We start from the raw sequence: 25,093 nt of genomic DNA on the forward strand, positions 1-25,093 counted from the left end.
GATACACAGCTGGGGATCAGCTGACGTTACTGAAACCCAATAACAGAGGAGCAACTGTTGACTGTGCAGACGGCACTTCTGAGCAGCAACTGGCGGTGTTGGAGCCCAGGGTCAATGCTAGAAGCAAAGTGTAGGCCGAGGCCTAATTGGAGCAAGTTTAATATCTTTTGTAGTCTTAGTGTGGAGGGAGCAGGAGAAATTGCCAGATACACAGCAGGGGATCAGCTGACTTTACTGAACCCCAATATCACGGAAGCAAGTGTTGACTGTCCAGACGTCACTTCTGAGCAGTAACTGGCAGTGTTGGAGCCCAGGGTCAATGCTAGAAACAGAGTGGAGAAATTGCCGCACACACAGCAGGGGAGCAGCTGGCGTTACTGAACCCCAATAACAGAGGAGCAACTGTTGACTGTGCAGACGGCACTTCTGAGCAGCAACTGGCAGTGTTGGAGCCCAGGGAATCCAGGAGAAGCAGAGTGTAGGCCTGTCAGGATCCTGTCAGCACCGGCGCACTGCCACGGCTGAACAGGGTGACTCACCCACACTGTGGGAGAGCCCGGGGTCAGATACCACAAGGAAAACTCAGACAGACGGGACCTGAGCAGTGTGCTGAATATGGTAGAAACCAGAAGGACCTACGATCATGTGCCCACAGGGGGGGAGCTTAGCGTCCTGCTGCTGGAAATGAGTGCAGGATTTTACAGGGAATCTGAAGTAGAGGAGAGGGAAACTCTCACAGTACACAGGGGCAGTCAGAAGAATAGTCAGGACGTAGCAAGAGATCAGAAAACCAGAACGGGCAATAGACGGCACAGAAACAGCAGGCAGGAATCACAACAGGGACAGGACCAGATCAGAAACCAAACAGACAGACTTTAGTACTTGCACAAAGCAGAGGCACACCAGGGTCAGACACACTCAGCCAAGGGTCAGAGTATAATCGACAAGGATTGACCTCACAGTGAGGCTATAAAAAGCCTCCCAGGACCCAGAAAGATGCCATTTGAGTTAACCCTGCAACTACCTGACCCGAGAGCACAGTAAACCATGACAAGGCCGAGGCCTAATTGGAGCAAGTTTCAAATCTGTAGTAGTGTGAGTGTGGAGGTAGCAGGAGCAATTGCCGGACACACAGCTGGGGATCAGCTGACGTTACTGAAACCCAATAACAGAGGAGCAACTGTTGACTGTGTAGATGGGACTTCTGAGCAGCAACTGGTGGTGTTGGAGCCCAGGGAATCCAGGAGAAGCAGAGTGTAGGCCGAGGCCTAATTGGAGCAGGTTTCAAATCTGTAGTAGTGTGAGTGTGGAAGTAGCAGGAGCAATTGCCGGATACACAGGGATCAGCTGACGTTACTGAAACCCAATAACAGAGGAGCAACTGTTGACTGTGCAGACAGCAATTCTGAGCAGCAACTGGCAGTGTTAGAGCCCAGGGAATCCAGGAAAAGCAGAGTGTAGGCTGAGGCCTAATTGGAGCAAGTTTCAAATCTGTAGTAGTGTGAGTGTGGACGGAGCAGGAGAAATTGCCGGATACACAGCAGAGGATCAGCTGACGTTACTGAAACCCAATAACACTGTGTCATGTGTTGACTGTGCAGACAGCACTTCTGAGCAGCAACTGGTGGTGTTGGAGCCCAGGGATTACAGTTCAGGTGGTAGAAACATGAACACAACAGGAGACCTGGATACTGTTGCCAACCAATTATTTAATCTGGAAGAGGAGTGGCAAAATTCTGCGAGATCCAGGCCTTGTTCATTTTCAGAAAAGTAAGCTGATCAACATTATCGGAGGATAGTCGCATGCGACGGTCTGTTAGTACACCACCTGCGGCACTAAAGACGCGTTCCAATAATACAAAAGCAGCAGGGCAAGCCAGCACCTCCAATGCATACTGGCTAAGCTCTGGCCATGTGTCCAGCTTAGAGATCCAAAACTTAAAGGGGGAAGAGCCGTGTGGGAGAACACTGAGAGGGCAAGACATGTAGTCTGTCACCATCTAACGGAAACGTTGCCTCCTGCTGACTGGAGCCATCTGTGATGGTGTAGACATTTGTGGCGGGGACACAAAATTTGCCACATTTGGGCCATACTGGTATTGCCTTGTGCTGAGGCGCTGCTTCTGCTCCCTCTTTGTGCAGAGTTTCCTCCACTGCCTCGACGCACTGAGCTGCTTTGTAAAGCACTAGCAGCACTGCTCTCGGTTGGAATGGAGAACATGATGGAATGTACCAGTGTGTCTTGGTACTCCCGCATTTTACGCTCCCGGTTCAACGGTGTTATGAGGCTTTTGAAAGTTGTCCTGGTAGCGAGGATCTAGGAGGGTGTACACCCAATAATCAGCCATGTTGAGAATGTGGGTGATGCGGCGGTCATTTCTCAGGCACTGCAGCATGAAATCAACCATGTGCTGCAGACTGCCAACTGGCCAAGAAACGCTGTCCCCTGCTTGAGGCGTGGTGGTGAAGTGTGAACGGCGCGCAGTGCAACTTGTTTGCGCCTGATGCAGCTGGTACTCCATTACTGCTGCCTGCTGCTCACACAACTGCTCCAACATATGTAATGTTGAATTCCACCTGGTGGGTAGGTCACATATGATGCGATGTTCCGGAACGCGGAATCGGCGCTGCAGAGCTGCAATGTGCGATCTTGCTATGCTGGAACGCCACAAGTGAGCGCACTCTAGGCGGACATTGTGCAGCAGTGCATCAAGATCTGGATAGTCCCTCAAAAAACTCTGCACGACCAAGTTGAGCACATGTGCCAGACACGGGATGTGAGTGAGGTTGCCTAGGCCCAGATCTGCCACCAGATTTCAGCCATTCTCACACACTACCATGCCTGGCTGGAGATTCACTGGCACAAACCACACGTCGCTCTCCTGCTTGATGGCATTCCAGAGCTCCTGCACTGTATGGCTTCGATTCCCCAAAGAAATTCATTTCAATATGGCCTGTTGATGTTTGGCCACGGCTGTGCTCATATCGGTCCTAACAGGTAAGCGTTCACGGGTCCATATGGAGGTATACTGTGACGGCTCCTGCAGCTGTGATTCAGAGGAACTGGAGTATGAGGAGGAGTCAATGTGTACAGACTGGATTCCTGCAATCCTTGGCATTGGCAGAACACGTACAGCACCACTCTCAAGATCTGTCACCGGCCCCACAACATTTACCCAATGAGCAGTGAGGGAAAGGTATCATCCCTGTCCATGGTAACTGGTCCACTCATCGGTGGTCAGGTGGACCTTGCTACTGACGGCGTTTAGTAGCGCATATTTAATTTTTCCCGCCACATGCTTTTGCAGGGCAGGGACGGCTTGCCTGCTGAAATAAAAGCGGCTGGACATGTTGTATTGTGGGACTGCCAATGCCATGAAGTTACGGAAGGTGTCAGTCTCCACCAGCCTAAATTATAACATTTCAAGGGACAGTAGTTTTGCAATGCCAGCATTCATAGCCTGTGCTCAGGGGTGGTTTGCCAAGTGTGGCCGCCTTTTCTCCCATGCCTGTGCTACCAATAGCTGTAGACTGGCCTGGAAGTGTGAGGATGACCGGGAACGTGGTGCTGTGGGTGGAATTACACTGTGTCTCTGTCCAACAGTGCCAGAGGTTCTTCCATGGCGATCCTATGAGGAAGCCGAACCAGCTGTGTGTGAGCTGGAGGAAGAGGCTACAACATGAGCTGAAGAGGTGGTAGGTGCTGCTGTATTTTGGCCTAGGTCTTCAGTGTGTTTTTGTAACTCCACCACGTGCTTGGTCCGCACATGTTTGTGGTATTGAGGTTGCTGACACTTTTCCCTCTTTTGACTTTCTGATGACACAGCTTGCATTTGACAAAGCAAATGTCATCTGCAACTGTGTCAAAAAAGGACCAGGCACTGCAAGTCTTGGGAGCGTCCGTTTTGGGTTTTGGAAGAGGCATGCTCCTAATGGGTGCCGAAGTGGAGCCTACAGGCAACGCTGTCTTCCCTCTCCCTCCTTTTTGGGCCGTTCGGGGAATCTCTTCCTCAGAGCTGCTCCCACCACCTTCCTGTACCTCACGCCATGATGGGTCAAGGACCTCATCATCTACACTGAACTTTTCCAACAACTGCTTCTCCTGGGTAGTCTCGGCAGCACAGTATGCACCAGAAAGTGGTCTCATCATCAGATGCGTACTGAGGTGTGCTGACCGTAGGCACTGGCCCACCCGCCTCTTCGGATTCAGAGAGACAAAGCAGTTGCGCATCACTGCATACTGCCTCTTCTTCAGTCTCTCGAATGCTGCTTGGCTGGTCCCCTCTTTCCAAGCCAAGAGATTCAGAGAACAGAAGTAAAGATGGCTCCTGTCCTGGGCTCTCTGACTGCCTGGGCAATTTGGCAGGTGGTGAAGAGACAGATGGGTGCTCTTCAGTGCTCTGTGCCTGAGAGGATGTGGCACTAATTGAAGTCGATGCGTTAGATGCCATCTATCTGACAACGGCTTCAATTTGTTCATCCCGCAGCAGTGGGGTACGGTGAGCTCCTACAAAGCTGCACATGAAGGACTGTTCCCTGCTAAAACTGGGGAATGATGAGTCACCAGTGCCCGCAGCTTCACAGAATCCCCACGTCCTCTCCCTGCAGAAACTCCACGCCCACGTGCCTTACTCACTGCCTTCATCTTGGTAGACTGATAAAGATAGGCAGAAAAGTACTATAGGCTTAGTGTGCTTATTCCTGAACAGCTGCTAACAGGTATAAGAAACACTAATTTTATAAAGTGTGGACCAGACTTTAATATGAGCTAATGTGGCCTACACAACTGTAAAGTGGAGTGTTTGGTGAACTTTATTAACTTTTTGCTTTTTTCACAAAAAGACACTGGATGTGCCCAAAGTTGTAAAACCGATAGTATCACAAACTTTTTGTAGCGATTACAATGCAGGAAGGTAACCTATAATGCAATAGATGAGGCTCCAAAAAATAGGCTAATACTAATCTGGCTGGGGCTGTAGGGCACAAGGCTGCAGAAAGGCTCCTCTATGTACTCCTATATAGTGTTTTTCCGCAATCTAGCAGGATACGGATGGAAACCCACTAATAGGATAAATCAGGAAAAATGTGCAGCAGGCAGCACTAATTTTAAAAAAGGCAATGGAACAGTATGAGGCAGTGATGCACGTTGAGCTGACTACAACCAGCTGTGGCTGCAGAACAGACTATAGCGTGAGCTGCTCTCACACAGAGACCTTGCAGACAGCCAATCACAGCCATGCCCTTACTTACATGCCTAACATGCATAACATTATGTGCCCACACTTCTTAGGATTCCTCATTGGCTGAATTAAATCAAACTGGCTCATTGCACTATGGGAACTTCCGATTCCGGTATTCGATATTGCAAAAGTATCGGAACTCAGTATCGGAATTCCGATACCGCGAATATCGGCTGATACCCGATATTTACAGTATCGGAATGCTCAACACTAATCCTCACCCATCCCTTGTAGATTGTGAGCCCTCGCGGGCAGGGTCCTCTCTCTTCCTGTACCAGTTGTGGCTTGTATTATTCAAGATTATTGTACCTGTTTTTATTATGTATACCCCTCCCCACATATAAAGCGCCATGGAATAAATGGCGCTATAATGATAAATAATAATAATAATAATGAGGATTTTCCAAGTATACAAACCAAGCAATGTCGCACAATAAACTCCTCCAGCTCTCCAAACACCAGCTCTTCATTCTTCAGGTCTATCTAGCAAATGCTATCTCAGACAAGGAACTAGCCAGAAGGCCTCGCTTTTATAGGAGAGAGGAGTGGCTCACCGAGCACAGCTGAATGCAGGAATTACCATATGGCTGATTAGTCCTTGTCCTGCTGAAAGCAAACAAACAAATTTAATATACTGGAGAAGTGCTTCTTCTCAGCGGTGGAGCAGGAGCCATCAGACACTGCGGTCTTCTGGTACTGCTCTGTCGCGGTAACTCCGTGACAAGGAGGTAAGTCAACAGCTGGCGAATTAGAGGTTGAAGGTGTAGAGTATGGAAGCCTCCAACTCTGCACAGTTGGATCAGGTGCATCACCTGGAGTCTGAGCTCTTGGTAGTCAAGGCTCAGCTCAGAGAGAAGGAAGTGCAGGAGGTTCAGGATCTTGCCAATGAGTTGTCTTATGAGAAGCAAAAGGTGACAGATTTACAGGCCGAGTTAAGGCATCTGAGACAAGCGGCTGAGCACAGGGCCGATGAGATGGAAAAGGAAGTCTCTGAGCTCAGAGGTCACCTGTCAACATTGCAAACTGTGAATAAGGCCTTAAGGGAAGATGTGGAAGTGCTCAGAGAACTGTTGGGAGGTCTTCTGCAAGAGAAGGAGATGGTGGTCACAGACTTACAGCGGCGGTGCCTGAGTGGTAACGAGGTGAAGCTGCCAATGCCTATCCTGTAACTGAACAACATCCAATAGTGGACTTGCCACCTCCAAATATACTAAATATACCAAGAACACACCCAAATAATAAGAGGTGAAAGAGAGGCATAAGCAATTTAAATATAAAACATGATACTTTTATTAAACAGAGAACATAGTATTAAAAACACAAGACAAGGAAATTCAAACAGAATACTGATGAAACATACAAAAAAAAAAGAAAAAAAGGACACAACTGCATGGCACTATAACACCTTTTTGGTTAAATTGTATTTATGGGAACCAGCCCTAAAAATACATACACATAGATATAAAGCGGCACATGCATACTGGAGAGTTATGACTGAAAAAACCGCATCATTATAATGCCAATAGCACCCAGAGACTAACTTGCAGTTTAGTATCTAACAGATTACAAGCTACAAAGTGCCTAGTGCTACAGTACTCAAAAAGATATTATATTTGTCTTGTATAATTACAATGGTACTATAATGATATAGAAAATATCAAAAATGTCTGCACTACTTAGGTTAAAAAATGCTCAGTGCAAAAATATATATCGCAAATGCAATCCCAAGAAGTAGCAGTTTACAAAGTGCTTAGTGCTGCATTAATGCGGTAATTTGAACAGAATCATTAAAATGATGATCTAAGCTCTCAAAAAAGACAAAGTGTCAATGTGCCTATACCTCATCAAATCACCTGAAGGTGTCTAGTGCAAGAGGTAGCTAACAAGTGAATTAGAAAATTATCACAGCAGAAACCTATTGTACTCACATATGTATGTGTCTTTCTTAGTATGTCCATCAGTAACCCCGACAGCGCCGTTTCGCCATAATAGCTTCTTCAAATAGGGGCATGTGTGCGCATACTATCGCCCCGTATATTTATACCCCTGCTCGCAGCTGCAGATAATGTCGGCGTACCCGGCTTGTAACTGCGCATGCGTCAACAGTAAGAACTCCCTCATAGAAAGTAAGTCTTCCTGAATACCGCGCTCGGGACGCAAGCGTAAGACGCTCTACGTCACCATACATGAGCGGAACAGAAAGGCTTTAGGGAGCTCCTGTCAGCGCATGCGCCCTTCGGGAGCCGAAACAGAGCAGCGGTTTTCCAAACACTTAATGAATCAGCGGTATGACATAAAAAAAAAATAACACAGCATTCAATATCAAATTACAAGTTTTAAATAGACCACACCATATGTAAACAAATGACTATGCACCTATACTTATGAAACCAAATAAATACATATAATAAAAATCTATAAAGTGCTAAACTGGTGAGCATAAAAGACCAAAGATTACTAAATTAAATAAACATAAATAGTGATAATGTAATAATAATAATATAAGTATATAACTTAATATCACGTACAATAAAGCATTATAACCAGTGAATAAATATATAAAACTATCTATAATATAATTTATATAATATACATTGCGATAAATAATTACATACAAAACGTGAATACAGTGCCTATATTATAATATACAAAGTATAATAGTGCCATTATTATTAATTATTGTGATCATAAAATTGACCAGAATGCTGAAGCCAAAAGCCTACTACACTACCAATATTCTAACAAAAAATACATGAACTAAATAATACAAAAATATTAAGGAAAGGGGAAGGGAAATACAGAGCAGAAAAACAGTTTAGACGGGAATAAGCCTATGTTCGCTTATACTGCACATGGCAATAATGCCAAGAAAATTTCTTTATTTATTTGAAATCTTCAGAATTCATATTCATCTTCTCTTCATATGCAGACAAGAACAAGGACATATCACATTACCGAACCATAGTATACTAAAATAGATAATAAGAATACCATGATTAAAAACAAACAAAAGCAAAAGCATTTTTAATGTGTGTTGCTTTTGTTTGTTTTTCTTGGCATTATTGCCATGTGCAGTATAAGCGAACATAGGCTTATTCCCGTCTAAACTGTTTTTCTGCTCTGTATTTCCCTTCCCCTTTCCTTAATATTTTTTTATTATTTAGTTCATGTATTTTTTACTGATTAAGTTATATACTTATATTATTATTATTACATTATCACTATTTATGTTTATTTAATTTAGTAATCTTTGGTCTTTTATGCTCACCAGTTTAGCACTTTATAGATTTTTATTATATGTATTTATTTGGTTTCATAAGTATAGGTGCATAGTCATTTGTTTACATATGGTGTGGTCTATTTAAAACTTGTAATTTGATATTGAATGCTGTTATTTTTTTTTTTTTATGTCATACCGCTGATTCATTAAGTGTTTGGAAAACCGCTGCTCTGTTTCGGCTCCCGAAGGGCGCATGCGCTGACAGGAGCTCCCTAAAGCCTTTCTGTTCCGCTCATGTATGGTGACGTAGAGCGTCTTACGCTTGCGGCCCGAGCGCGGTATTCAGGAAGACTTACTTTCTATGAGGGAGTTCTTACTGTTGACGCATGCGCAGTTACAAGCCGGGTACGCCGACATTATCTGCAGCTGCGAGCAGGGGTATAAATATACGGGGCGATAGTATGCGCACACATGCCCCTATTTGAAGAAGCTATTATGGCGAAACGGCGCTGTCGGGGTTACTGATGGACATACTAAGAAAGACACATACATATGTGAGTACAATAGGTTTCTGCTGTGATAATTTTCTAATTCACTTGTTAGCTACCTCTTGCACTAGACACCTTCAGGTGATTTGATGAGGTATAGGCACATTGACACTTTGTCTTTTTTGAGAGCTTAGATCATCATTTTAATGATTCTGTTCAAATTACCGCATTAATGCAGCACTAAGCACTTTGTAAACTGCTACTTCTTGGGATTGCATTTGCGATATATATTTTTGCACTGAGCATTTTTTAACCTAAGTAGTGCAGACATTTTTGATATTTTCTATATCATTATAGTACCATTGTAATTATACAAGACAAATATAATATCTTTTTGAGTACTGTAGCACTAGGCACTTTGTAGCTTGTAATCTGTTAGATACTAAACTGCAAGTTAGTCTCTGGGTGCTATTGGCATTATAATGATGCGGTTTTTTCAGTCATAACTCTCCAGTATGCATGTGCCGCTTTATATCTATGTGTATGTATTTTTAGGGCTGGTTCCCATAAATACAATTTAACCAAAAAGGTGTTATAGTGCCATGCAGTTGTGTCCTTTTTTTCTTTTTTTTTGTATGTTTCATCAGTATTCTGTTTGAATTTCCTTGTCTTGTGTTTTTAATACTATGTTCTCTGTTTAATAAAAGTATCATGTTTTATATTTAAATTGCTTATGCCTCTCTTTCACCTCTTATTATTTGGGTGTGTTCTTGGTATATTCAATGCCTATCCTGGCCAGATGTCTAGAAGAGTGTAAAGTGGAGGAAGAGTTGGCAGAACAAGACAGTCACCCGGTCATGGCAGATGTCTTGATCAAAATGCCCGAGGCAAAACAGGAGCCGTCCGTCCATGAAGAGACTGAAACCTCGCTCTTCAAGTGCATGATAGATGTACCCTAAGACACGCAAGAAGCATGTACCAATGTGGTTATGCATGATGCCTTTAAAAAGGCAATAGAAGCATGTAATGTAGTGTGAACTGGGAACAGCATGCCAGGAAAGCTCAAAGTCGGCTGGACTTTGTGGAAGACATCATTGAAGTACCCAGAAATCTGGTGGGGAAAGTCGTTGGAAGATTTGGAAAAGTGATGCAAGAACTGGTGAATAGGTGCAGCCTTGAGTGAGTATTCCAGATGATGGTGAAGTCCAGGTAGCTGGTGAAGATGGGATGGTTCCATTTGTTGTTATTGGCTCAGTAGAAAGCCTTAGGAGCATTCAAATGCTTCTTGAGTACCGGGTGACATATCTGAAGGAGATAGAGCAGCTAAGACTGGACCAGCTGCAGATTAATAAACAGCTGCAGACTATAAGATGCGACCACTTTCAATCTGGGGTCTGGAGATACGAAAAGATACCCTTAAAGAATGAAAGAGTTCAAAGTAGTGACTCCTCTGTTAGCTCAGGGCTGAGTGACCCAGGTGGGAGACCCGGTAGCAGACATATTAACAAAGAGTCAGACTCAGATCAGTCAATAGGCTCGACTGGACAGTGGACTCAACAGTGACCACAACAACCTTGGGAGGCGGCCATGGAAAGAAAGGTCACGGGAAGGGGCACACTTTGGAAAGTGGATTGACTAAAAAGGGTCTGGTGACACAGACAGATGGTGACTCAAGGGTTGAAGCAAAAGGCCGACAAACTGACCACTGGGGGTGGGGGGAGACCTAACAAAAAGTGTGATGCGGAAAGATGCTCAAAACTGACTGAGAGACTGAGATGGTCCTCTCGACTTGTAGGGCAAGGTGACATGGGTACCTGGTCTCGGGACCCCTGGTTTATGTCAAGTGTTCAACCCCACAAGTTTGAAAAGAGGAAGAGGGTATGTGATGCAGTGACCCATGTTACAGCCAGGGACACTGTATGTGCTCCTCAGGATACGCATGGAGGCGTATCTGTAATGGTGATAATGAAACAGTGTCCAGCATGATTGTAAATGGCCGGTATGTGTCACAGAGGGGGTCTGCGCTGTAAGCCTGTAGTATTGTTGTTCTGGGACCTGTAGTCCCACAAGTACACTGTGAACAAATCAAGTGATCTACTGACTCACTTACCCAAAACACATCTGGAACCAAGAAAGAAAGACAAATTCAGGTAGTGTAATAATAAAACTTCTTACCTATTGCTCCAGCTGTTCCTGCATTGTCTATCTGTCCAGGCACCAGCAAAACATTTGGATCAAGCGGTCTTTTTAACTATCGGGTCCCTTTTCATTGCGCCAGGTTGTGTCATCGTCACCTATTGTGGGATGTTCAAAGAAGTTGTGTCTGCTCCAAATTAAACTGTAAAATTCAAGTACATGTATAAAGAGAGAACCACAATGACACTATTGCATTATTTTCAGAACATAATTCTTTATTACATCATTTGGTCAGTCTTTATATAGGTTATTAGTATTCATGGATTATAACAATATAATTGGCTCAGCTTATCTTTAGATATGTGCTGGCATTAGCGTACATACTTCTAATTGTCTAAATTAACACTATTGACACCCAGCTTTCAGGTCTATGTGTTTTACTACCCCAAGTTTCAGTTTCTCTGTTATTTTAATGTCTTTGGACAAGACATTCCTGAGACTCCCTTATCTGATCATAGACTACATCTTGAAAGCAAGGAGAGGCATGTATAAATAAGCCAAGATGGAGTTAAGCCCCGTCACACTAAGCGAGGTCGCTAGCGAGATCGCTGCTGAGTCACAAGTTTTGTGACGCAACAGCGACCTCAGTAGCGATCTCGCTATGTTTGACACATAGCAGCGACCAGGTCCCTGCTGTGAGATCGCTGGTCGTGTCGGAATGGCCTGGACCTTTTTTTGATCGTTGAAGTCCCGCTGGGTAGCACACATCGCTGTGTTTGACACCTTACCAACGACCTCGTTGACTACAACGTCACACAGGACGTCCCTCATCGAGGTCTGAATCGTCATAATAGCTGCCATGTGACATCGTTGTACAGGTCGCTACAGGTCGCCGCATCGCTGCTGCGTCGTTGGGAAGATCTCACTGTTTGACATCTCACCAGCGACCACATAGCGACGCAGCAACGATCCCTGACAGGTCGTATCGTTGTCGGGATCGCTTTAGCATCGCTAAGTGTGACGGGGCCTTAAGGGTATATAAATATAAATCCTGCTCTCACAACTATTAGCTGGCATCACCAACTGTTTTACGGGCAATTGGACACCCGCTTCTAGCTCTAATTAATCCCAGATGTTACATGAGTAATTTTACTTCAAAAGTATTTGAGTGTAAACTCTTTCTCCTGGAGATTTTATGGATCTTAATTTTTCTGTGAAACAGAGATATAGTAGTATGCAAATGTGAGGTAGGTATTATAGTAGCAAACAAATCTGGCCTGGGAACACATCTCTTCACCAGATCTAAAATTGTAGGTGAAAGGAAGGAAGGCAAAAGATAAAGCAGCACATTCCTAATTCATGCCAAAACCCTCCAATGGGCAGGTTGATAAAAAATGTTTTACTCACAAACAGATACTTACAATATGACAGTTTTGTATGTAGTTGAGTAGCAAGTGATATCCTCAATTTTGGATTCTGCCTTCTTCATATATTCTTTGATATCTGACAAACTTAGTTACGTAATTTATGTTTCTTATATTTCCCGATTACCCTTCTTATAAAAAAAGATTCATTGCCATATAGAAATCCTTATAAAAAAAATGTCACCTTCTTAAAAAAGAGAGTGGACATTAGTGCATATATATAAACAGATACAGATGTCCTAAAATGGCTACCACAGTCAAGTTCAGTGCAAGCAGCTTTGCTTACCAAATAACAGGTTTACTTGGCCTTCGCTGTTTAACCATTGTATAGGTAACTTGATTTGCATTGGGGCGTGTTTTTAGAAGCTGATGGTCCTGACTGGCAGGAATGGTCAGGTAGCAGGGTCAGAACCATGAGGGCAGTAATGGTACAAATTAAAAAGGAAGACAATGGTTAGGAAACAGGCCATAATCAGGACAAGACTAAAAGCAAGCAAAGTAGTAGCTGAAAGCACAGAGCTGAACCAGTATAGATAAAGTTTTAACTGACAATGGGAATCAGAGGTTCAGAAGTTTAAATAGAAGACAGCTCCACCAAGTCTCATGGAAGTCTAAACAGCAAGGAATTGACCCAATCGTTTCCTGGCTGAGAAGCATTCATAAGTCCCAGGAATTAAACAGGACTGCCTCATCACTGCCCCACATCACCAGAAATATGAAGAATGTACTTTACTCTAAAAATATCTAAAATATGAGCGGTTACCAATTTTTTCCTATTATACTTTGACCCTATCTGCTCTTATGCCTTCACTAAATAAATGCACATGGATTATTATTTTTGCTATCACTATGCATAAGAGAATTAATGGAAACGGAATTGTTGGACTATTCAATAAAATGTTTTGACACAAAATATAAAATTATCAACATTAGGGAAAATATTACTTGCATCATCATATTCCAAACAATAGTTTGTGAGGCTTAATAAAAATGTATTTATAGAACAATGCATTCCTAAAGGTGAACTTTTCCTGAAAGCTAATCAAGCCTCAAAATTTTTACATTCATGAAAACAACAATGTGTTAGAGCCCTAGTTCACCTTTAACAATTCACCTGCTTTTCATTACAAAATGATATTGTCAAACTACTTCAGGCAGAAATTAATGAATGATTTTGTAATATGGCAATATTATATTCAGCAGGATCCTTCTTTGGTGGATTCTTATTTGTACTGCATTTATGATTCACTTTCTTATACTGTCAGTTTATTGCAAGCCGTAACCTGTCCCCTCCTAAAATTACATTTAGCCGTCAAATGGATGCAAATGCAAAGAAATTCTAGTACCAAAAAACTCACAAAAATTGATTATTTTATTTTGATTATTCCTCTCTAAGGTTGTTAAATTTTATCTTTATAACTCAGGAACGTCCAGTTGAAGTCAGTGATTGGCGCAAGAATGTGGAAGCAATGTCTGGCATGGAGGGCAGAAAAAAGATGTTTGATGCTGCAAAATCCCCTACTGGACAATAACAAGGTGAAATTCCTATGAATACTTTTTAAAGTTAAAGCAAATATTATGAATATATTACCTATGGTATGTTACTTGTTTAAAAGGATACTCTCTTCTTCTACTTTTAGCAAATGGACATCTTGAATAAAATTAAACTTAAATTTTAATACCAGCCCCATTTACGCATCATTTTTGTCCACCATATACAAGTCTTTACTTACCGTATATACTCAAGTACACGCCAACCCAAGTATAAGCTGAGGCACCTCATTTTGCCACGGAAAACTGGGTAAGCTTATTGACTCGAGTATAAGCTGGGTATGCATTGTCCCCTCATCCTTTTCCTGCTATGCATGGCCCACCCCGTCCTGTCCTGGTATGCATGGCTCACCCCCATCCTGTGTATGTGTGGCTCCCCCATCCCATCATTGTATGCATGGCTCCCCCGCTCCCATCGTTGTATGTGTAGCTCGCTTCATCCCATCATTGTATGCATGACTCCCCCCCATCGCGGTATGCATGCTTCCTATTCCAAACCCCCCATCATACTCACCCTCCTTTGCGCCGTCTCACGTGGCACCGCCCATTAAAGTAACAAATATGTGCTCCATGCCTATGGGAGTGAAGACGCATGCATATTCATTACCTTAATGAGCAGTGCCACATGATCGCTCAGCACAGGAAGAGCTGCAGGTGCCGGGACCATCGAGATCCTCCGAGGGCATGCTGGAGGGTGAGTATGATGTCTTCTGGAAGCCGGCGGCTGCAGCTGTCACTGTGCACTATAAGAGAAATTAATATTCATTTTTCTTTAGCAGCTGCACAGTTGCAGCTACAGCCGCCGGCTCCTGCCGCTCTCCCGCCGCTCTCCTTCCCCCACCGGCTTTCTAGACATTGACTCGTGTATAAGCCGAGGGGTGTTTTTTCAGCACAAAAAAATATGCTTTAAAACTTGGCTTATACACAAGTATATACGGTATTATTTTATTTTAGTACTATTAGTCCATCAAGGAGTGAATTGCCCAAAGGGACACTCAGCTTAGAATAAATCAAATATATCCATATGGGTGCAATTGCCAAGGATAATGAGTGATATAGGCCAGAACAAAATTATTTTAAAATTGAATATTTATTAGAAAAATAATTAAAACCTAATAATTAAACAGGGCTAAAAAACCTCCAAAGGGAGGAGAGCGAAGGCAGACACAGGTGGTACATGTAAAAAAATAAATATATGCTGATTATTGCTAGCAAAAACTATAGTACTGGCAAATAAGGCACATACAAATGCTGCTCTAATAAATAACTACTGTAACAAGACAAGAATACCGTCTATAATATGTGTAGAGATACAGCGGTATGTTCATATATACGCACAAATACTATAATGCATAGGCACCAATATTCTATTGGAATAACACATCTATATGCAGATGACAACTAGTACAATAAGAATAATACAAGGTGGCAATCCCAAAAATTGGAGAACTAAACCTGCCAGAGGGGACAAACCGCTATAATCCAATGAAAAGTAAATATAATTATAGCCGAAATCGGTAACATGCACTGGATAACGGTGTCCCATAAGGCAGGTACACACTAGCTGGTAATGGTGACCATGGTGCCAATGAATAAAGATATGCTGTATAGTAAGAGCGCTTACCACCACGATGTGCTGTGTCTGGCGTACTCCCTCCTGCCCGACGGGCACCGTTTTGCTGATCGCTTCTTCCGGGGGCCCATCGTGGTGGTTGAGCAAATTGGAATGCTCGGATGCTCGACCCAAGCAATGAGCCCAATGTAAGTCTATAGCAAAATAAAGCATTTTACCTAACAGATTGAACTTGGATTCATCCAACCACAACACCTTAGACCAATCTGTTGCCTTCCATTAGCAGTGTTCTTTGGCAAAGTCAAGTTGGACCTTCCAGTTCTTTGCAGAGATGAAAAGCTTCTTCACTGCAACTTGTGCCTTCAACCCTACTGCTCTTAGCAGTTGCACCACTACTTTGGCCATTCACTTTGAACCCATATTTTTCATTCAGTTCATGCGAAAGTTTTACAGCACTTTTATGGACATAAGATACTGACTTTTTCTTAATAATATGATACATTTTGAAGAAAGTTTTCTGTGGTTGTCCGCTTCTAGGTTTGTCAGCAGTTCCATTACCTTCTCTTTCTTTATTATATGTTACACTTGACTCTAAAAGCAGTTGAATTCCATCCCTACCTCTTTTTGGCATTTGCCTGACTTCATTCTCAGAATAATAAGCTTTGTGACATCTGGTGATACATTTGACACACACACAATTTTTTTAGGCACAATTCGACTGCCCATTACAAAATACGCAAAATATTTGGCCCAGCAAATGAGGAAAACTAACACATAAAGGAATAAAACAATATCAAACACAATTTTTATCCTTATAGCTGACAACCATTTGCTTCCAGTTTACTAAAACCTCCAGAAAAATAGCATCACAGCAAGCAGACAGAAGTAATCACACTTTTTAAAAAATGCAAAACTTTTGGTCACTACGTATGTAATTCTCCATTACTGTTTAAAGCAATTCAGGCTTAAAGAGAACCTGTCATCCCCAAAATGGAAGGTGAGCTAAGCCCACCGGCATCAGGGGCTTATCTACAGCATGTAATGCTGTAATGCTGTAGATAAGCCCCTATGTATCCTGAAAGATGAGAAAAAGAGGTTATATTATACTCACCCAGGGGCGTTCCCACTGCGGTCCGGTTCGATGGGCGTCGCGGTCCGGTCTGGGGCCTCCCATCTTCATAGGATGAAGTCCTCTTCTTGTCTTCACGCTGCGGCTCCGGCACAGGCGTACTTTTTTGTCTGCCCTGTTGAGGACAGAGCAAAGTACTGTAGTGCGCAGTCGCCGGGCCTCTCTGACCTGGCGCCTGCGCACTGCAGTACTTTTGCTTTGCCTCAACAGGGCAGACAAAGTATGCCTGCACCGGAGCTGCAGCGTGAAGACAAGAAGAGGACGTGATCGTAAGAAGATGGGAGGCCCCACACCGGACGGCGACACCCATCATACCGGGACCGCCCCTAGGTGAGTATAATCTAACCTCTTTTTCTCATCTTTCAGGTTACATCGGGGCTTATCTACAGCATTCCAGAATGCTGTAGATAAGCCCCTGATGCCGGTGGGCTTAGCTCAACTTCCATTTTGGGGTGACAGGTTCCCTTTAAAAAGGCAGTCACTATCACTACAGACATAACTCTGTGTCACGATCCATTTTTGGATTTGTGGCAGCTCTGGTTCCACTCAGTTTAAAACTTTTTTCCTTTTGGACTATCGGGGGTTAATGTCAGTCTTTCCCTTCTGGCTATCTGATGTTACTGCAGTGCTGCTGGGTCAGCTGATGCAGGTGGTGACCACTCCCACCTTCCTTTAAATAGTCACCTGATGCATCTGCTGACTGTTGGTGATAGGGCAATCTTCAATGACCAAGCCTGAGTGAGGAGCTCTCTGGGTGCAGTGGTGCTTCTGCTGGGTTAATTATTCTGGTGCATTTATTCTGCTGTGCGGTGCTTTGCAGCAGAGAAAGCTAAGTGTTTATTTCCTTGTTCCTTTCGTGTTTGTCATTATCCCCCATGTGGTAATATCTGCAGTGGTGCGGCTAGTGCCCATAACCGGCCATTGCACTAGCCATTTAGGTGACAGTTAGGGAAAGAGGTATCCTGATGGTGGCGGGGGAAAGGACCCACATAGGGCATTAGGGGAGTGCAGGGTCAGGCTCAGGTGGTGACCATTCCCTACAGATAGGGCCTTCCTCTCACCCTTTCCATCCCATTTTGTTTGTGAGTTGTGCCGTCTGTTGACCGACCACCCGTTGGGTCTGGTCACTCCATGACACTCTGAGCTCAGTTTGTTTGTTTATTTAAATGTTCATTTATTATACCATGCCTTTTTTATGTGTGCATATACTTGTGTTTCTTCAGAAACTTTGTTATACCATGCCTGAGGAAGGGACATAAGATTGCTTTGTAATATACCGTATATACTCGAGTATAAGCTGACCCGAGTATAAGCCGAGACCCCTAATTTTACCACAAAAAACTGGGAAAACTTAATGACTCCAGTATAAGCCTAGGGTGGAAAATGCAGCAGCTACCGGAAAATGTCAAAAATAAAAATAGATACCAATAAAAGTAAAATTAATTGAGACATCAGTAGGTTAAGTGTTTTTGAATATCCATATTGAATCAGGAGCCCCATATAATGCTCCATACAGTTCATGATGGGCCCCATAAGATGCTCCATATTAAAATATGCCCCATATAATGCTGCACAAATGCTGATTATGGCCCCATAAGATGCTCCATACAGACATTTGCCCCAGATAATGCTGCACAAATGCTGATTATGGCCCCATAAGATGCTCTATACAGACATTTGCCCCATATAATGCTGCACAAATGCTGATTCTGGCCCCATAAGATGCTCCATACAGATATTTGCCCCATACAATGCTGCACAAATGCTGATTCTGGCCCCACAAGATGCTCCATACAGACATTTGCACCATACAATGCTGCACAAATGCTGATTATGGCCCCATAAGATGCTCCATACAGACATTTGCCCCATATAATGCTCCACAAATGCTGATTATGGCCCCATAAGATGACCCATAGACACATTTGCCCTGTATAATGCTCCACAAATGCTGATTATGGCCCAATAAGATGCTCCATAGAGATATTTGCCCCATATAATGCTGCACAAATGCTGATTATGGCCCCATAAGATGCTCCATAGGTACATTTGCCCCATATGCTGTTGCTGCGATTAAAAAAAAAAATCACATACTCACCTCTCGTCACTCAGGCCCCCGGCACTTGCTATAGTCACCTTTCCCCTTTCCACCGCTGGGCGCCGCTGTGTCTTCTGCATCCTCTGAACTGAAGTTCAGGCAGAGGGTGGCGCACACACTAATTGCATCATCGTGCCCTCTGACCTGAGCGTCACTGCAGAGGACACGGAAGACAGAGTGGCGGTGGAACGCGGACAGATGAATATCGTGCAATGCCCCCCGTTATACTCACCTGCTCCTCGCGCGGTCCCTGCACATCCCTTGTTCTCCGGGCTCCGGCAGCTTCTTCCTGTGTTGAGCGGTCACATGGTACTGCTCATTACAGTAATGAATATGTGGCTCCACCCAGTGGCGTAACTACAAAGTTATGGGCCCCGGTGCGAACTTCCAAATGGGGCCCCCCCCCCCTACCCCCGCGACGCCCCCCCACCCCCTTCCCCTAGATACGCCTCGGACTGTTGCAGGAATCTCCTGCACTGCAACATGGTGTTGGGTGCCAGCACAGCCCGCACAGTGGTATATCCAGCACAGCCCGCACAGTGGTATATCCAGCACAGCCCGCACAGTGGTATATCCAGCACAGCCCGCACAGTGGTATATCCAGCACAGCCCGCACAGTGGTATATACAGCACAGCCCGCACAGGGGTATATACAGCACAGCCCACACAGGGGTATATACAGCACAGCCCGCACAGGGGTATATACAGCACAGCCCGCACAGGGGTATATACAGCACAGCCCGCACAGGGGTATATACAGCACAGCCCGCACAGGGGTATATACAGCACAGCCCGCACAGTGGTATATACAGCAGAGCCCGCACAGGGGTATATACAGCAGAGCCCGCACAGGGGTATATACAGCAGAGCCAGCACAGGGGTATATAGAGCACAGCCCGCACGGGTATATACAGCACAGCCCGCACAGGGGTATATACAGCAGAGCCCGCACAGGGGTATATACAGCACAGCCAGCACAGGGGTATATAGAGCACAGCCCGCACAGGGGTATATACAGCACAGCCCGCACAGTGGTATATACAGCACAGCCGGCACAGGGGTACATACAGCACAGCCGGCACAGGGGTATATAGAGCACAGCCAGCACAGGGGTATATACAGCAGAGCCCGCACAGGGGTATATACAGCACAGCCCGCACAGGGGTATATACAGCAGAGCCCGCACAGGGGTATATACAGCACAGCCGGCACAGGGGTACATACAGCACAGCCGGCACAGGGGTATATAGAGCACAGCCCGCACAGGGGTATATACAGCACAGCCCGCACAGTGGTATATACAGCACAGCCGGCACAGGGGTACATACAGCACAGCCGGCACAGGGGTATATAGAGCACAGCCCGCATCTCATCTCCCCCCCCGATAATGGCCCCACAGTCCGGTTAAAAAGAAAAAAAAAACTCCTCACCTTTCCTTTTGCCCGCGCTGCTCCTGGCGGCTGCAGTCTGCCCAGGACACTGCAGGTGCGCGATGATATGACATCATCGCGCACCCGCAGTGTACTGTCAGAGGCAGAGCGGGGAATGATGGGAGAGGGAGCGTCAGGTGACGCTCTCCTCCATCATTGCATTGAACTATACCGGTGTCATAGACGCCGGTATAGTTAAATGCGGCGGCAGCGGCGGCGGCGGCGGGGGGGGAAGGAACAGTGCAGCGGCCCACTACTGGCATCGGCTCTTCTGGCATTTGCCAGAAGTGCCCGATGGCCAGCCCGGCCCTGCTCTGACCTGCCGGCCCGGGGCCCCTGACCTGCGGGGCCCGGTCGCAATGGCGACCGCTGCGACCGCGGTCGTTACGCCCCTGGCTCCACCCCAATGGGAGTGGAGTCGGGTCCATATTCATTACTGTAATGAGTGGTACCATGTGACCGCTCAACGCCGGAAGAAGCTGCTGGCGCCCGGAGAACCAGGGAAGTGCAGGGACCGTGCCAGGAGCAGGTGAGTATTATTAGACAGCTGCCGCTCCCCCTCCCCTGCTGACCCCTGGGAATTACTCGAGTATAAGCCGAGAGGGGCAATTTCAGCCTAAAAAAATGGGCTCAAATTCTCGGCTTATACTCGAGTATATACGGTAATTTATTTTATTTTTTTTAGCCATTAAAAGGTATCATAACTACAAGATTATCTTGTTTTTTCACACTGGGTACATTATACAGGCATAACAACATATTTCTAGACTACTGTGTATGCCCAAAGCCAGGGTGTGCTAAATTAGGGAAACCAAATAGAACCCAGGAATGTGGATTCTGTATGTCCATAGTATTAAATGTCTGCTGGTACATGCAAGAAATCTTGCAAACAAAATGAATGAACTAGAGACTCTTATGTCTGTACAGAATACGATGTAGTGGGCATTATGGAAACAAAATCAGCAAGGGATCAAATAATTATTTCATATACAGTATATGTATATATAATGCGTGTGTGTGTGTGTTTTGATTAATATTTCCTTTGAAAATGATGTGTAAATGACAGTGAATCGCTCTATGTAAATGCTCATTTTAAAATCGTACTGCAATCGGATAGCAATCACACTGTATTAGTATGTAAATTGAATGCTAGGTGTGAAAAACCGGATTGTACTCTCAAGACTCTTGCATGACTGTTACATTACACTCGTGTGACTCTTGGCAGGGAGAGTCAGACCGATTTTTCATACATTTAGGGCTCATTTTCACTTGCGATGAAATTGGACGAATGCAATCCGATGAAAAATCAGATTGCATTCGGACCATGTTGTTCTATCATTGTGTGTTCATCTGTGTTTTTTTTCCAGCTCAGATCGGATCATGATCGGACTGGATAAAACTTTCAGCATGCTGCAATTGTAATAAGAAATCGCACTGCACCCTGCAATAAAAGTCAGTGGGTGCGAGGCAAAACAAATCTCTCTCTCTCTCGTACCATGCGAATGCTGTCCGATTTTTACACACCAATCTCCCTGGAAAAGCCGGCAATTCATATGCCACGTACAGTAAAATCACCGGGTGACAGGTTAAAATAGAATACAGTGTAGACAGGGCCGTATTCAGAGTTTCTGATGCCCTAGGCACTTTTAGTGCTGCCTCACCCATTGGTGAGTATGACACTATCGGCAGTGACTATGGCAAAAATTGCTGATGTGAAAGTAGCCTTTTGCAGCAGATCCAGCAGTTTTTCCGCATCTGCCACATAACGGATCACTTACGGCAACAGTGCGTTCGGCCTCATTCATTCCCTATGGGACTTGCGGACATGTGTGGCTCTTGCGGTTAGCAGCGATCCGGCAAATGCGGTACTTATAGCAATGGAAAAAAAACGCTGCTAGCAGTGTTTTTTTTTGTCTCACCGCAAGTGTAAAACCGCAAGTGTTGCACATGTCCGCAAGAAGCCATCACTACCTGTCCCTGCACCTTGCTAGCTCATCCCTAACCATCCCTCTCTGACCTAAAACTACACTATAAAGCTTTAGAAAAACAATTACCTGACATATACCTACGATAATGAGGGCTCCAGGCTACGGCGTAGACTGGGACGGGCAGTCTCCGGGTCTCCTTTCTCTCTGTGCACACCCTCAGTCCCTGCCTCACTGCCTGCACTGTGCACAGACATCCCTCCACCGGAACCGGTAATCACCGCGTGTAGTAGCATACCGGCAGAGGTGTATGTCGGTTTTCTGGCACCCTGGGAAAAAAATTATTTTTGCGCCCTCCCAGTACACATGTGATTTGTACACTTAGTCATGTACCGACGAGCTCCTCTCCGTAATGCTCTCAATGTTCAGTGAAAAACTGAGAGAAGCAGAAGAGAAGCTCGTTGTCACAGGACCACAAGTATGAAAGTCGCATGTGAGTGAAGGGTCCATGTGATGACTACTGGAACCTGCAGAGCTGAATCCTGACATCGCAGGCTTCTGAATTCTCACAGCTAATGCACTGCACACTTTTAGGATTCTCCCTTGCCGGTGGACAGTCATGTCAGCACAAGCATGTGATTTGCATACTTCTGACCACATTCCGACTAGATGTGCCTGGCCTCACTCTGTTCATTTTCATTGAGTGGGGCCACACATGTCTAGTCAGTACGTGACCACATGTATGTAAATCGCCAGCGTGAGAGAATTCTGACAGCGTGCAGTGCGCACTGTGAGAATTCAGAAGTCTGCAGTCACATAGAATGTCTGCAGACTCATCACATACCTGGACATCCCCTTTAATGCTCCGAACATAAATAAAAACATGAAAATTAGTCAGCATCACAAAAAAACATTTACATCCAGGTACCTTATAGATGACGTCGTCTCTAGAGCCGTTCTTCTTTTCTTCATCTTGTCCAGACCCCATGATGAGTTTTCTCATCCACAGCTCGTCTCTGCAGACTTCCATCTTCTCCGCTCTTTTGCAGAAAATCTCCACATGATGCCCTTAAAGATACAAGTGTCATTATAATGCTGCTGAATAAAAAATTGCCCCTCACTATATTGTCTGCACAAAATATGTCCCCCACACTGTCCTACTTATGGTACATGCTCTTCACACTGACCTCTCCTTTCCATACTGGCCCCCTCTTCACACTGTCCTCTCATACTGTGTCCCCCCTATAGGGCCCAGTATTTATACTGTACTCTCTCATCACACTCCCCCTCCTTGGTATACTGTCCCCTCCTGGCTGTGCCCTTACACTGTCCCCTCCATGCTACGTCCCCACTACTCAGTTTCTATTCTGTGCCCACTCACTTTTCTGCCCCCATACTGTCTCCTCACACTATTCCCCTCCCTCCTCATACAGTCTCCTCTCACATCCCTCCTGTTCACCATACTGTCTCCTCATATATTTACCCCCTCACTTTCTATACTGCCTACTCACCTGACTCCCCATACTGTGTCTGCACACATCCCATCACCCTCACTCCCCGTACTCTGTCCACATCAATTTTTCACATCGCTACTCGTACTATGTCCTCATACATTCCCCCGTTCGCTCCCCATACTGTCTGCACCCATCCCCCATACTGTTTCCTCATATATGCCCCCCATTTCCCAGTACTGTTTCCTCATACATGCCCCCCATCCCCCATACTGTTTCCTCATACATGCACCCCATTGCCCATATATGCCCCCCATTCCCCAGTACTGTTTCCTCATACATACCCCCATTCCCCGTACTGTTTCCTCATACATACCCCCCATTGCCCATACATGCCCCCCATTCCCCAGTACTGTTTCCTCATACATGCCCCCCATTCACCAGTACTGTTTCCTCATACATGCCCCCATTCCCCTGTACTGTTTCCCCATCTCCCCCTTTGCTCTTCATTTTGTGTCCTCAAATATCCCCCCACACATTAAATCCCCCATCCCCACACATAATAAATCCCCCTATCCTCACTCAAATTGTCGCCATACATAATAAATCCATTAATCCCCACTCCAATTGTCCCCACACATAATAAATCCCCTCATCCCCACTCAAATTGTCCCCCCCTCCTATCTTGTATGTATGGCTCAGCTCCCCCCATTCTTGTATGTATGGCTCAGCTCCCCCATCTTCTATGAATGGCTCAGCTCCCTCCCATCTTGTATGAATGGCTCTGCTCCCCCCTCCCATCTTGTATGGTATGTATGTCTCAGCTCCCATCTTGTATGAATGGCTCAGCTTCCCCCTCCCATCTTGTATGGTATGTATGTCTCAGCTCCCATCTTGTATGAATGGCTCAGCTTCCCCCCCTCCCATCTTGTATGTATGGCTCAGCTTCCCCCCCCGCCCATCTTGTATGAATGGCTCAGCTCAGCTCATCTTCCTCCCTCCCATCTTGTATGAATGGCTCAGCTCAGCTTCACCCCCATCTTGCATGAATGGCTCAGCTTCCCCCCTCCCATCTTGTATGAATGTCTCTGCTTCCCACTCCCATCTTGTATGAATGGCTCAGCTCAAATTCCCCCCCTCCCATCTTGTATGTATGGCTCAGCTTCTCCCCTCCCATCTTGTATGAATGGCTCAGCTCAGCTTCCCCCTCCCATCATGTATGAATGTCACAGCTTCCTCCCCCTCCCATCTTGCATGAATGGCTCAGCTCAGCTTCCCCCCTCCCACCTTGTATGTATGGCTCAGCTTTCCCCCCCTCCCATCTTGTATTAATGGCTCAACTTCCCCCCCCATCTTGTATGAATGGCTCAGCTTTCCCCACTCCCATTTTGTATGTATGGCTCAGCTTCCCCCCTCCCATCTTGTATG

At 45.2% G+C, this 25,093-nt stretch overlaps 1 protein-coding gene across 1 annotated transcript in view; it reads left to right on the forward strand.

The window, feature by feature from the left end:
* Nucleotides 1-25,093, forward strand: part of LOC143803906 (troponin I, slow skeletal muscle-like) — a 137,666-nt gene that overhangs the window by 93,635 nt on the left and 18,938 nt on the right. Inside the window, exon 7 of the mRNA XM_077281665.1 lies at nucleotides 13,933-14,044. Coding sequence (XP_077137780.1) covers nucleotides 13,933-14,040 — 108 coding nt within the window. The 3' untranslated portion in view covers nucleotides 14,041-14,044. The remainder of the gene's footprint in view (nucleotides 1-13,932; nucleotides 14,045-25,093) is intronic.

Source organism: Ranitomeya variabilis, chromosome 2 (genome assembly GCF_051348905.1).
Source record: "Ranitomeya variabilis isolate aRanVar5 chromosome 2, aRanVar5.hap1, whole genome shotgun sequence".
Lineage (NCBI taxonomy): Eukaryota > Metazoa > Chordata > Amphibia > Anura > Dendrobatidae > Ranitomeya > Ranitomeya variabilis.